The 14,219-nt window shown below is 38.7% G+C and overlaps 3 protein-coding genes across 4 annotated transcripts; 1 reads left to right on the top strand and 2 right to left on the bottom strand.

Annotated features, from left to right (window-relative positions):
- Positions 1-126: 126 nt before the first annotated feature.
- LOC108950974 (WD repeat-containing protein on Y chromosome-like) lies at positions 127-5,166 on the bottom strand. The gene is made up of 9 exons (XM_018817283.2): positions 4,767-5,166; positions 4,099-4,316; positions 3,722-3,819; positions 3,410-3,463; positions 2,510-2,593; positions 2,155-2,220; positions 1,649-1,819; positions 685-792; positions 127-345 (listed from the first exon to the last, which is right to left on the bottom strand). The coding sequence occupies exons 2-9, from the start codon at positions 4,304-4,306 to the stop codon at positions 127-129; spliced, it is 1,008 nt and encodes a 335-aa protein (XP_018672828.1). The 5' UTR covers positions 4,307-4,316; positions 4,767-5,166.
- A 138-nt stretch (positions 5,167-5,304) lies between these two features.
- LOC100175055 (ubiquitin-fold modifier 1) lies at positions 5,305-6,669 on the top strand. The gene is made up of 4 exons (XM_026840376.1): positions 5,305-5,422; positions 5,505-5,560; positions 5,959-6,056; positions 6,393-6,669. The coding sequence occupies exons 1-4, from the start codon at positions 5,420-5,422 to the stop codon at positions 6,494-6,496; spliced, it is 261 nt and encodes an 86-aa protein (XP_026696177.1). The 5' UTR covers positions 5,305-5,419; the 3' UTR covers positions 6,497-6,669.
- A 304-nt stretch (positions 6,670-6,973) lies between these two features.
- On the bottom strand, positions 6,974-13,702 carry LOC100182883 (ankyrin repeat and LEM domain-containing protein 2-like). Of its 2 annotated transcripts, none has more exons than XM_026840374.1 (9): positions 13,451-13,702; positions 12,779-12,896; positions 12,237-12,481; positions 10,433-10,610; positions 9,798-10,192; positions 9,259-9,445; positions 8,636-8,746; positions 8,046-8,177; positions 6,974-7,756 (listed from the first exon to the last, which is right to left on the bottom strand). In XM_026840374.1, exons 1-9 carry the CDS (start codon positions 13,632-13,634, stop codon positions 7,606-7,608), a joined length of 1,701 nt encoding a protein of 566 aa, XP_026696175.1. In that variant the 5' UTR covers positions 13,635-13,702; the 3' UTR covers positions 6,974-7,605. The 2 variants fall into 2 exon arrangements, with proteins under 2 accessions (XP_026696175.1, XP_026696176.1); XM_026840375.1 differs by having other exon boundaries at positions 9,259-9,430; positions 13,451-13,701.
- Positions 13,703-14,219: the final 517 nt, after the last annotated feature.

The raw sequence follows: 14,219 nt of genomic DNA, 5'->3' as shown, positions 1-14,219 counted from the left end.
AGGTGTATGAATACACCATGTGTGTCTGGTGTATAAGAAGACACCCATGTTATAACTCGACAGTGGGCATGAGGTGTATGAATACCCCATGTGTGTCTGATGTATAAGAAGACACCCATGTTAAAACTAGACAGCACGCATGAGAAATACCTGGTCATCTCCATACACAATAAGAGCTTCTTCTTCACTTATTTGACTGAAGTTGATTCGCAAAGGAACAGCATCAAGGCCGATGACTTGGCAATAAAACTCAAACGTCATAATTTCATAAAAATGAAGGTCCCTCTCACCAGTTCCAACCAACAACTTGCCATTGTTTGGTAATACAGCAACGTCTGTCACCCACTGTTAACAAACAATGGTAAGATAATTAAATTGTTATGTCATTAAGGTTCTACATAAAATCCATTAACATCAAAAAGTCCAACAGTGAGGTGAAACATGGGACCTGAGATTTAAGCCAGAGTTGGTCCCTTACCCGACACCCAGGATGCTACAATCATTACTGAGCTCTAGGTTGGAGCAACGTATGTTTAAAGTTCTAAGGACATGTACGTCTATCAGCATCGAGCATTGAACCCGGTATCCTTTGTTCATGATGCAAGCACCCAACCACTGACCCACAGTGCCTAACATGATTGCTCTAATAGTTCAGAAATCCAAACCCAATAAAACTATACTAACCACCCTGGGTTTGGTGATAAACGATTGCCGTTCTGTTGGTGAACTTTCGAGGATCGATCGCGACCTCTTAAGCTTCAAATCAGTCGACCAGAACGTTAACAAGCCATCCTGTGATAGAGAAATACTTTCTCTGTTATTTAACTTATTTGATTCTTGCATTAGCGGGGCATCGACAGTTGTTATAACACGGATGTTCTGTTTCATACACCTCGTGACTGCTTACCAATTACCACGTATGTAACCGAAGTGAATGTTTTATACATAACAGCAACTTGACCGTGGCCATAGTAATGTAACGATTGATATTTAAATTTTCAAACAAAAATCAACAAAGTTGTGCGAGTATACAAAGGTAAGAAAAACAACTAATAAAAACGGCCAATGCCTATTCATTAAAAAGTGGGGAAGATACACTGTGTATCCAATATAACAAAGGTCTTATTGTCACTTGATACCTTGGCTCTTATAACAATAAATAAACCACTTCATTATGTAAGGACACCTAATCCTACAACCATTGATGTTATTGTTGAATGTATAAACCCAACAGTGAGGTTACAATAGCTGGATTAGGTGAAACAACATTTAAATCGTTTAAAATCACAAATAATAGTGATAGAGTTTTAAACATTGTAAAACAAACTGTGAGACAGGTTATAGTAATCTAAAGGTGTTGGAAACGGAACACCTGTTTTGATGATTTATTTCAAAATTGATTCAATGAATGTAACTAATTTATTCTCACATGGCAGAGCATCGATGTTTATATCATGAGTGTTCTGTTTCAACTTCTGTATAGGTAACAGTTTGGACAACCTAATAGTGGCCACTGGGTTAGAGCAATATCAGTCAAATGTCTTGCCCAAAAACACGCAACACACAACTATCCGAATCAGGCATTGAACTCGGTATCCTTCAGTTACGATTCAAGCGTTTAACCATTCAGCAATTGAGTTTAACTTACTTGCCCTGCACAAAGGTAGGAATCCTGCAGACACAATGTCCTCAACATGGGAGCCTTATGATGGGGGGAAGATTGGGAAGAAGCGGGGAGGATAAAGGAGATCTTCTTGGATCGGAGGATTGCGTCTTCTTTCTCTGAATACTCAAGTTGCATGTACGTGCAGAACTCATCCTAGTGGGTGGATTGGATATTGTACATGCGTAATGGTGGGTATTGTACATGCGTAATGGTGGGTATTGTACATGCGTAATGGTGGGTATTGTACATGCGTAATGGTGGATATTGTACGTGCGTAATGGTGGATAGGATAGCTATATTTATATATATTAGGGTGGGGTAGATGGGAAACCTTTTACATTATGTAATTAAACACACTCATATTGACATATCACCGAAAAATATACATTTGTATATAAATAGAAATGCACTTTTGTCAAAACACAAGCTTTGATTTTTCATTGGTATGCCTCTTCAACATTACAATACAGTTCTACACATTAACCTACCCAGTCTATTTCCCCATCTGATGACGAATCAATCTTCATAAAGAGGGAGTTGATTTGTTCCTCATTCTGTTAGATAAATATAGTTAAAGTTAAACCTGGCCTTTATATTCTCGTGGGTGGGAACTTGAGTGACTTATCCATGGTTGCCACTCCCATGCCCACAGTCGAGTTGCTGAAGCTATTGCAGTGTGTGGATAAGCAGACATGACTTTTGGTTGGTTTGGTCATTTATATTCTCATGGGTGGGAACTTGAGTGACTTATCCATGGTTGCCACTCCCATGACCACAGTCGAGTTGCTGAAGCTATTGCAGTGTGTGGATAAGCAGACATGACATTACATTACTTTTACTCACCCTGCCTTTTACACCAAGTGAGTTTTTGACGACAGTTTTAAATTCATCGACATCTAGGGTTCCACTTCCGTCTGTATCGGCTTCCTGAGGGAAAACTTTAGTTTTTGGTGGAAAATATATCAAATAATAATGTGATGTAATAACTGGGTATATTATAATTGCACATTTTAAGTAACTTGGTGGATAGTAACCTCTTTTACACTGATGATGGACCAAGTTACTGTCTGGATACTAAACTCATGATCAGCAGATGTTTCGGACAGTAACTTGGTTGATAGTAACCTCTTTTACACTGATGATGGACCAAGTTACTGTCTGGATACTAAACTCATGATCAGCAGATGTTTCGGACAGTAACTTGGTGGATAGTAACCTCTTTTACACTGATGATGGACCAAGTTACTGTCTGGATATTAAACTCATGATCAGCAGATGTTTCGGACAGTAACTTGGTGGATAGTAACCTCTTTTACACTGATGATGGACCAAGTTACTGTCTGGATACTAAACTCATGATCAGCAGATGTTTCGGACAGTAACTTGGTTGATAGTAACCTCTTTTACACTGATGATGGACCAAGTTACTGTCTGGATACTAAACTCATGATCAGCAGATGTTTCGGACAGTAACTTGGTGGATAGTAACCTCTTTTACACTGATGATGGACCAAGTTACTGTCTGGATATTAAACTCATGATCAGCAGATGTTTCGGACAGTAACTTGGTGGATAGTAACCTCTTTTACACTGATGATGGACCAAGTTACTGTCCGGATACTAAACTCATGATTAGCACATCTTTATTATTATCTTCGTTTATTACTATTGTAAAAGATAGGAATCGTTAAAGGTTAAGAAACATTTCTCTAAACAAGGATAGTTTCAGGATTTTTAACGAACCTCAAACGCAGTTTTAATCTGGTGCAACTGCTCCAATGTGATGTGCTCTTCAATCTGAATAATACACGTTATAAGATTAGATAAAACCGTAATGAATGAATGTAATTTATTTATCCTCGGCTGGCGCGGCAAGAAAAATTGTCAGAACATTGGTGCTTTGTTTCCTACACCTTGTGCCCGCTTACAAGTTACCACGTATGTAACTTCGTATAAGAATAATTATTGTATGACTGATAACAGATAAGCCGCTGATAGATTATTTACATTGCGCTTGGTAGCAGAAGTAACACAATACATACACGAGTGTTTCACCTTTATCTTGTCCATAGAACTAGCTGGTGTGTTAAGCCTTGTAAGAGCTTCAGCATTTTCCCCGATCCCATCAAATGTGGAAAGTGTTAACCTTCGATCTGTTAAACATGGTGGCATAATGTGTGCATATACATTCACATACTATTGTACATAAAACTGTAATGTGATTATCATGTTTTTATTCCCATAGTTATATGTGTATATGCCATTAAAGGCAAAATCAAGTTTTAAGAATCAAGTATTCTGCCTCAAAAGTAAGTATAACGTGCATGTATCCACTATGTATATAGTGAAACATAGTGTTTACAAAATCCTCACAGCCATGTATTGTCATGATCAATAACAACAAATATAAACCAGTATTATTAACTTTAAACCTAAATGACTCCTTTTCTTAGTTGAAGAATCTGAGGCTTTTGATTGGATTGTAGAAATGGGCGGGGTTCGTACCCCTGCTCCTATTGGTTGATTTAAAATATCATTATAGGAATGAGATTGTAGCTTTCCGCTGGCGCTGGACGGTCGGATTGGTGAAAGTTTTGTCCTCCGGGCTCGAGAGGGCCCCCCAGTGGTGGCGCGGATCATTTTACGAACTCTGTGAAAAAATAATAAATGTTTGTATTGCCGACTTGAACTGAAATGTTTGTATAAACACGGTCAGGTAAGTTAGAGGTTGGTGGTAAGGGATTGATGGTTTGGGGGTTATAGGAGTTAGTGGTTAGCAAATAAGGTGGGTGGAGGATTCTTCACTAGCACGCTTTAACTTGCAGAAGAATAATTTGTTGTAAATTATATAGGTTATATAAAGAAAACATTACAATGATCAATTATACAGCATGGTACCAGTATTAAGTCATATTAAGTACCCATTGCACAGTCATCTCGCTATAATATGCCATATATATATATATATATAAGTTTGGTAGCTTTTTTATATAAGACTAGTAAGATTAGATATAGGCTTGGGAGTTACATATAAAAATACAAAATTAGGATTGTAATTTTAGGTTTTTTAATGTTCTTTATGCTTAAATATAAAACTTACTATGTATATACGTTCCTTGTATTGCAGTTGTTGCGTTTATAACCGCCTGCAGTTTTGTTTAAACGTCCGATCTTTATAAAACGTTGTGTGTTTGTTGACACAGCGTCCTTAGTTTCCCAGCTGGTACGGGAGGTGTAGCTATATATTAGTGGCAACCAAATCCCAATGCTAGCGCTACTTCAAAGAAAGGTAAAGTATTTCCTGCCAAAACTATATTTAAAAAAAATAAAACTAGCACTTTTACGAGCAAAAATTAACATTAATAAAAAATAATTTTCGTAAGACAGGGTAGCAAACTGGCGTTTAGTTACGTTACAAAACTAATCTTTGCAAAACCTAATTTTAATAATTACTGTATAAATAAAACTATTTCTTTATTATATGTTAAACTTTTTTGTGTGCAGCATATGGGGAATACATGTTGTACACCCCGCAAAGTTAAATAGGAAATTGCTCCATGACACACGCGTGTCTGGTGTGTAGCTTAATTATGTACGAAAGATAAATTTACCCTAAACTGCTTGCGTTTGTTGTTACTTAATTAGATAATTGGCCACGTTTTAGAATTATTTTGTCATTATTTAGTGCACTTTTATACTGCAGTAAACGTCTCTTAGCTTCTGTTGCTGTAACGGGCCTAAACTGTGTACAAAATGTAAGTTATATACGAAATTTTGACCATTATACATTAAAATGGACAACAAGTGTTATTTATTGTAATAGTTTTTATTTTTCAGGGCAAAAGTGACGTTTAAGATCATCCTTACATCAGACCCGAAGCTTCCATACAAAGTGTAAGTGAAATATTTTAATTATAGTTGAATATAAAAATAAAATCATAGCATTGGCACATGGTAGTCTGCAGTTATGCTCAACTAATATTTCAGTTGTCAAACATAGGAAACCTCATTGATTAATGTGGTGAATCCAATATACTTTGGCTCTGCTTGTTTGTATAGACACCTAACAGAAGGGTAAAATCTGGAGTGACATTGTTAAAATACAGTTACACTCATAGTTGTCAAACATAGGGAACCTCATTGATTAATGTGGTGAATCCAATATACTTTGGCTCTGCTTGTTTGTATAGACAGCTAACAGCAGGCCATTTAATTGTTGGTCTTAAATTTAATACACAAGTTTAACAGTCTAACTTTTCCTTCAGTTCTAAATTTTAAAATTACTTTTTCAGTTTAAACGTGCCCGAACCGACCCCATTCACAGCCGTGTTGAAATTTGCTGCAGAACAATTTAAAGTCCCAGCAGAAACGAGCGCTATCATTACTAATGGTGGGTTTGATATTTAACATGAGTGGACAGGTCTATAAAGTAGGTTCGGGTTTCAGGTGTGTCTCACTGAAGACCCACCTTTCTCTATTATTGAGTGTCCATAAACTGCCTCAGTGGGGTCTAGGTGGTACCACCCTGGGTGTTGGAGTAATAAACCTACATCCCAAGCCTCAGGTGTGCTTTTCTAAAAACCTTACCCTTATGAAATGCTAAACCCTACATCCCAGATCTGCCTCACCAGCTCACCCATATATAATCTCTCTTATTGAGTCTGTTAACTTTAGGGGTATCTATATGGTAGGAACTACATACTAACTCTTCCCGTTATCTCCACAGATGGCATCGGTATTAACCCAGCACAGACAGCTGGCAATGTTTTCCTTAAACATGGGTCAGAATTACGATTGATACCTCGAGACCGAGTTGGCTTCCATGGCTGACTTGTTAATATGTCAATGAATTTTATCATTTTTTAAATATTATTGTGGTGTTGCAGAGCATACAGATTGTTGGTGTTTTTGGATTTGTGTGCAATAGATAATTGGCCGACTTTTCTTGAATGATTTGTGCAGAGATTTCTGGGTAAAATAAAGTTGTTAATATGAATGAGAAATTATTAACTTACTTGACCTTGTGCATTGAGGCAATGGTTGTTAAAACACAAGTATTCCGATTCATGCACCTTGTGCTGCTTACAAGTTACCACGTATGTAACTTTGTGCGTGAATATTTTTTATATAACCGACAATTGGATAACTAGAATCCACTGGGTTTAGGTGATTGCCGTTGAGTGTCCTGTCCAAGAACGTCTGCCTGCTCAACAATAGTGTAACCTCTTGCATATCGACTAAAATAATAGCAAGCGTTTAACTACTGGCGGTTGAGCCTTCACGCTGCTGTATCTGTAAAAGTTCTACTTTTTACAAGAACCTATAACATATATTTAAATACATTATAGTGCATGAATAATGCATTAAGAAACACCAAAGACAACTCGATGTGGGCTGCAGGTGCCAGACCTTGGGTGGTAGGGTGAAAAAGCGAACCCTGGAAATTTCTGCAACATATTAATCAGTAAACATAACAACCAATAGGTTAGATTGGTTTCGTAGGATTGTGCGTCTAACTATCCCTGCCTCCCCTGCATTTTAAAAGTGTGGCGCCTATGATATAGAGTAAAGTTTAAACTGTAAATAGAACACAGTGTGGGTGAAACTCATAAAGAAACGATAACAAGTTGAATAAATAGTTTGAGACAGTAATTTTTAAATGCTGCAAACATGAGAAATGTTCCATAGCCCTGCCACCATTATTGCTTAAGTAACACCCAAAGCCTCTACATTCACCTGGATATTGTGACAATACCCAATAAATGCCACCGGTCACAATATTTGCACAAATTCAGTTATACCGACATGTTAAAGACTGAAGGTGGCATTTATAAATCGCCACCGTGAATTTCTAGCTCCAACGTCAATTAAAGGTAATGCCCTGCTGTATTAATAATGCCATTGGAAAAATTTAAATTCTATAACAAGAGTGAGGTATATTAGATTGCTAGCTTAGATTTGGTGAGTGGTTCTGTTGCTAGTGGGGTCCTTGGCCTTGCAAGTGGGCTGGCTAGCCAAGTAAAAGACACAGGCGTGCCTCGCTGTGTAGGGAGAGGGGATGAATTGGAAGAACGTTTTGGTGTTTTCCATCTAAAGTAGAACAGGTTACATATGTATTATATATGGCTGAAGTCCTATTGAGGCTTACTAGGGGATGTGGGTTTCAGCCAGAGTTAGTTAAGGGAATGAAAAATATGTGTATACAATGTAGGGGTAATGGGCAACTCTGGTCTAAATCCCAGGTCGCATGGCATGCCACACTGTAGGACCTCACCCATATAGAAAAGTACTATAAAATGTTAATATTTTTTGTATTTGATTTATAAAAAGGGTTTTGGTCTTATAATTAAAAAAACTCCCACCCCCACAAATTACAAACCTCTGCCGGTCAGTTTCCGAGTAAGACAAAACACTTTTCATCCATTTCCAAGTGTGTGGAAACTCAACCGAACTAACTTCTGCGTTTTCTATCGCAAGAATTACATCACGGTCAACTTTACTTGGGGCAGAGCTGGAATTACAAAGTTTCGTTTTCGTGCTCAGCTGAATATAAACATAGATGTAGGCCAGAGTTGCCCATTACTCCAACATTGTATATGTAGATTCTATTCTATATGGGTGAGGTCCTACAGTGAGGCACGCCATAGGACCTGGGATTTAGGCCAGAGTTGGTTCATTACCCCAACATTGTATATGCACATTCTATTCTATATGGGTGAGGTCCAACAATGAGGTATGCCATGGGACCTGAGATTAAGGACAGAGTAGGCCTATTACCCTGTCCCCCAGGTGCTACAACCTATTAGTAACCACTGGGTTGAAGCAATTCATGTTAACTGTCATACCTAACGATACACGTACCCCTGTCAGTCTCCAAAATTGAACCCAGCATCCTCAAGTTACAATAGGCCGAACCACTGTACCACAACGCCGAACACCCCTTACATACAAAGTTACAAACTTACTCACCCAAGTATAAACACACTGGATTGGGGATTGTGTAAAGACTCAGGTGTGAATACATCATCAGATATGGAACTTGCTATGGAACTGGTGTTCTTGTCTCTAAGCACCGAGTAGCTGTGGTTGTCCATAAGAATAAACTTTACATTAAACCAGCAATGGGTTTCTGCTAAGCCAACCAATAAGTGTTAATATACACAAACAATTAAAGTGTAAAAATACCAACCCTAAACCATAGTTAAAGTAAAGTACAAAAAAAACCAAGTCGCAAATTAGTTTATTCAAGTTTTGAATTTGTCTTTAATTGACACAATGCAATTCAGTTTTAAGATTTCTAGATCTGTTTGTGGCAAACAAAGTTTTACAGTTTCATGTGACACAAGCAAAAAAGTGAAAATCATTCATTAGTTTTTGTTAATTAGAAAAGCCAGCTGTTCCCGTGTGCCCTGAACATGAGGTCTTGTTGGATAACAGACGAAACATCGGAAGTACGCTATGTGTTTATACCAGATGAGCTGCTATTCTATGTTCGTGAGGCCCAGCATGGCACGCCATGGATCCTAAGATTTGGGCCAGAAATCGCCCATTACCCCGGCGCTAATAGACTAATATACGCAACACAAACGCACCTTAAGCTTTTATTCACAACGTCATCGTTGGTAAGACTGGGTTTCGGCAACCCTGGTTGGGAGTTCGACTCTTTGCTGTCACCGTGTGGAGATCCAGTATCCAGTTCATCAAACTTGGATGTTAGGTTCAACACAGGATTGGTGGGTGGTTTGATTGGGGTGCTGTATGTGGCTGTGGGGTGGGGGGCTGTTAGGTGTAGTAGTGCATGAAAGTTAGTTATTTATCCTCAAGTGACCGGAAAACAACAGTCATAAATAACTTGTGTGTTCTGACAGTCGTTATAACACGGGTGTTCTGTTTCATACACCTCATACCCGCTCACCAGTTACCACGTATGTAACTTTGCGAGATAGTTTTTATGCATGGCTTACAATTTGGACAACCCATTAGTGACCACTGGGTTGGAGCAATTGCAGTTTAGTGTCTTGCCCAAGGAGCTAAACATGAGTGTATGCACCGTAGCTGGTATAAATCGTTATGCGTTGGATAACTTTTATTAGAACATTAGACTGTACAATTACGAATCTTAACAACTGACCTGGGCTGTTGAATCTGTTGTGCAAGACATGCAGAGGCCTCAGCGGGGTTAAGTTGACAGTTTTGTTTCTTTCTTTAAATGGAGTACCAGACGTTCGTTCCAGGTTCCCAAAATCGAATGAATTGGAAAACTTGGAAAGTTGTTTTCGCCGATTTTTCATCAAACTGTCGCGCAGAGTGGTCATGTGATGGGCATGCTCCACTTCCTTTACAATTGCATTGTGGGTAGGGGTGGATACTTTCCACCAATCATGACGCAGCATTTCATTTTCTTTATTTGACTTTTGTACCTCCGTCCCATCCACTTTAAGCTCATCGAGTTGGGAACAAAGGTCGTTGAGTGAATCATTGGGGGAGAAGATGGAATTATTCAATCCTGATGTATGGGACTGATATCTGCATAGAATGCATATGAATAATTCAATTCTGCCACATTTTTGTGTAAAAAACATTGACTTTATAAATGATTGGTAATTATTGAAACTTTCAGAAGATGTTGCAATTATAAGTTAATAGCAAACTTAATAGATCAGATATACTTATACATCATAATATGTAGGCTTCATTACTCCTTGTAAAACACTTGTATAATATCTACTTAATATAACACAAGTGTTATAATGGTTACATCCTTACCGTTCAGCTAAATATTCCTCCAGCAACTTTAACCCATCCTTAGTAGTGAAGTCGGCATAATTTCCAATAAACTCCCAAAACTCCATCCAAGGAACTCCAGCTTTTCTTGCGAGCTCCCTCCCAATCCTCTCGTCTCCTTTCTCCATGTCCGATCTTCGGATGTGGGACATCCGCCTTCCTGAGGAAACAAGTGATGTGAAAACGGATAGTAACCTCTTTTACACTGCTGATGGACCAAGTTACTGTCCGAAACATCTGCTGATCATGAGTTTAGTATACAGACAGTAACTTGTTCCATCATCAGTGTAAAAGAGGTTACTATCCACCAAGTTACTGTCCGAAACATCTGCTGATCATGAGTTTAGTATCCAGACAGTAACTTGTTCCATCATCAGTGTAAAGGAGGTTACTATCCACCAAGTTACTGTCCGAAACATCTGCTGATCATGAGTTTAGTATCCAGACAGTAACTTGTTCCATCATCAGTGTAAAGGAGGTTACTATCAGGCATGTAAAAAATAAAAATCAGGCCGATACCGGTTTGCATTTATATTTTTCCGGCAGTTTTCCCGGCGCGTGTGTTCTGACGTCAAATTTTGCATCTCTATCTAGCCCCGCGTTCGTGCGCCGCTTTCACCATGTACGAGGCTTTTGGATATAAGCCTTATGGTTTCTTCCGCGGTCCTTCGTAGCGTAGAAATTTAATGAAAAATGTGTCAATCATGTTTCGTCTTTTCCCGATCAAAGTCTGTTTTCCGCGACGATTTTCACGTGTAACACAAGGTAAGTGTCACAGGACTAAACATTTAGCCGTAAAATTAAAGTTTTGCTACTGAGCTTTTCTAATAAATACGGCATAGTGTCATTTATACTACGCGCGACAAACTTTGTCCGGTCAACATTGAAATTAATAACAGACGCTAGTTTAAGCAAGGAATACTCTACTGGGATTGCTACTTTAATAAAACTATAAAACTAATCGGCGATTACCAACTACAGTTTAAAACTCACTTGTTTTTACCTGCAACGAATTTTCTTTGTAATAATAATTACCGGGAATTTAATAGTTCTTTAAGATTGTCTGTGTTTTATTATTTGTTCGTCTTGTTACGTATAACATTAGTCACAATCCCTATTATGACGCAATCAAATACAGCAAGTGCATTACGACATAGCTAGTAATGTTACGTCACAATTGCCATTGTCTCCGCATAAATGCCGGATTTATGATAATATAAAGCTGTTTGTTACGTCAGAACTGCACGAATAGGTAACTTACGCATACGTTAACACGAAACAAAATGTTACGCAGCCGGCGAAGTAAATAAATTCCGGATTCCCACGCCGGCAGTTTTAAAAAAATCCGGCCGATGCCGGCGGCATCGAAAATAGGCACTTTTTACACCGCTGGTTACTATCCACCAAGTTACTGTCCGAAACATCTGCTGATCATGAGTTTAGTATCCAGACAGTAACTTGGTCCATCATCAGTGTAAAAGAGGTTACTATCCACCAAGTTACTGTCCCAAACATCTGCTGATCATGAGTTTAGTATCCAGACAGTAACTTGGTCCATCATCAGTGTAAAAGAGGTTATTATCCACCAAGTTACTGTCCCAAACATCTGCTGATCATGAGTTTAGTATCCAGACAGTAACTTGGTCCATCATCAGTGTAAAAGAGGTTATTATCCACCAAGTTACTGTCCCAAACATCTGCTGATCATGAGTTTAGTATCTAGACAGTAACTTGGTCCATCATCAGTGTAAAATAGGTTACTATCCACCAAGCAACACATCCTCACCTTGCATCATCTTTCGATCTGGTGTCATCCAGTTCTTCTTCATCATCTTTGCATCTTCGCTGCTCATCGGACCAAGAAGAGCGCTCACCACGGGAATCGGCTTCCTAGGGTCTGGATGTTGCTCCTCCTTACCCCCCAGCATCCCATGGAGGCAAGGATCTCCCACAGTGGCGGGCTCCGAGTTGTCATGGCATCGCATCAATGGAACATAATATTGATCACGAAGAAGAGACAAAATTTCTTGTCTGGGTTTAAAGAAATAAATTTGGAATGCAAACTTGTGTTTTATATGTGTTGGGATGTGAGGTCATATAGTGGTCCCCGTGATTGATGACATCTTTGACCAATTACCCCAACATTGTATATGCACTTTCTATTATATAAGGGTTGTATGTAGGTTTATTACCCCAACACCCAAGGTGTTACCATCTTTACCCCACTAAGGCAGTTTATAAACACTCAGCAATAGAGATTCCTCACAAGGAGTCACAACTTCCGATACGCGATTAATACACCCATTTATACATAACACCTTAACTTACTTAACACTCTCGGATTTATTGCTCGCCCTCGTACAAACAACATCAGCCGGTGTTTTGTCGGATTTGTTTTTCATTGTTTTGTTGCATAATGGATGGGAAACGAGTTCAGCTACAACACCTGGGGATATATAGGTTTATAGTCGTGTTTATTGTTTAGTATTTGCATTGGGATATCTTGTTTAATACTTAATGCACTGAGACTGATACTGATTAATGAACTAATGGGAATTATATAGAACACAGAGGTTTAGTGGTTCGGCAATTGCATTGTAACTGAAGGATACAGATTTTAATGCAGGTACCAATACTGAATACTGGCAGAGGTATGTGTCCAAACACACCTAACGGATAGGGCAGATAGGTGTATGTGTCCTAAGATTCTTAAAAGACACTTTTCCAACTCAGTGGTCGGTAATGAGCTATAGCACCCTGGATGTTGGGTAGCAGCTTAAAACCTATGACATGTTAGCTGTAGGGCCACACCCAGGTAAAGTAAAAATATAATCACTACACCCAAAACCTCTAGATATGTTCGCGGGCCTTGGCATGCCAAATTTTGAAAACTCAAGTTTATAATTTTATTCAAACTCATTCATAAATTGTTGCTAATTGGTTCAATTTTTAAAGTACACAAGTGTGTTAATATATACTACAATCGTCAAACATACTTACCGACAAACCCAAACTTGCAAGCCATATGTAGTGGAGTCTCATAGAATCCTTTCTCGGGAGTGTTAAAATACAAATCCAATATATGATGAAGCCTTGATGTATTTTCATGAGGTGAGGATATGTTGGTGTACATCTTTTTTTGGAAGTCAGGGTCGGAAAGTGTGGAAATAATTTGTTTCACCATTTCTGGTTGATTGGATCTCGCAGCAATGTGAAGTGGATTGTATCTGAGGTGTAAAAGATATTGGCATGGCAACCTATGTGTTTTGATTCTATTCTATATGGGTGAGGTCCTACAGTGAGGCTTGTCATGGGACCTGGGGTTTAGACCAGAGTTGGTCCATTACCCCAACATTGTATATGCACATTCTATTTTATATGGGTGAGGTCCTACAGTGAGGCACGTCATGGGACCTGGGGTTTAGACCAGAGTTGGTCCATTACCACAACATTGTATATGCACATTCTATTCTATATGGGTGAGGTCCTACAGTGAGACATGCCATGGGACCTGGGGTTTAAACCAGAGTTGGCCCATTACCCCAACATTGTAAAGGCACATTCTATTCTATATGAGTGAGGTCCTACAGTGAGGCACGCCATTGAACCTGTGATTTGTATAGAGTTTAGTCATTACGCCTTTGGGAAGCATTATATAAACACACTCTTTAGCCAACAGGACTTTGAAATGCATATACAATATGGTTATTCTGCAAAACGATGAGACAGGAAAACAAATCGTATGCACAGCTGCTTGTACTGTAATGTC

Source organism: Ciona intestinalis, unplaced genomic scaffold, assembly GCF_000224145.3.
Source record: "Ciona intestinalis unplaced genomic scaffold, KH HT001229.1, whole genome shotgun sequence".
NCBI classification, from domain to species: Eukaryota; Metazoa; Chordata; class Ascidiacea; order Phlebobranchia; family Cionidae; genus Ciona; species Ciona intestinalis.
This window is presented reverse-complemented; position numbering and strand designations above follow the sequence as displayed.

What these genes read in the sequence shown, in the direction of transcription:
- LOC100175055 (XM_026840376.1), top strand. An exon ending in CCGAAGCTTCCATACAAAGT is followed by an intron (nt 5,561 to 5,958) that starts GTAAGTGAAATA and finishes TTACTTTTTCAG; the next exon opens with TTTAAACGTGCCCGAACCGA. An exon ending in GAGCGCTATCATTACTAATG is followed by an intron (nt 6,057 to 6,392) that starts GTGGGTTTGATA and finishes TTATCTCCACAG; the next exon opens with ATGGCATCGGTATTAACCCA.
- LOC108950974 (XM_018817283.2), bottom strand. Translation starts at nt 4,306, where the DNA reads ATGATCCGCGCCACCACTGGGGGGCCCTCTCGAGCCCGGAGGACAAAA. An exon ending in AGATTAAAACTGCGTTTGAG is followed by an intron (nt 2,594 to 3,409) that starts GTTCGTTAAAAA and finishes GTTTTCCCTCAG; the next exon opens with GAAGCCGATACAGACGGAAG. An exon ending in CACTTGGTGTAAAAGGCAGG is followed by an intron (nt 2,221 to 2,509) that starts GTGAGTAAAAGT and finishes TTTATCTAACAG; the next exon opens with AATGAGGAACAAATCAACTC.
- LOC100182883 (XM_026840374.1), bottom strand. Translation starts at nt 13,634, where the DNA reads ATGGTGAAACAAATTATTTCCACACTTTCCGACCCTGACTTCCAAAAA. An exon ending in AATAAATCCGAGAGTGTTAA is followed by an intron (nt 12,482 to 12,778) that starts GTAAGTTAAGGT and finishes CTTTAAACCCAG; the next exon opens with ACAAGAAATTTTGTCTCTTC. An exon ending in CAACAGATTCAACAGCCCAG is followed by an intron (nt 9,446 to 9,797) that starts GTCAGTTGTTAA and finishes TACACCTAACAG; the next exon opens with CCCCCCACCCCACAGCCACA.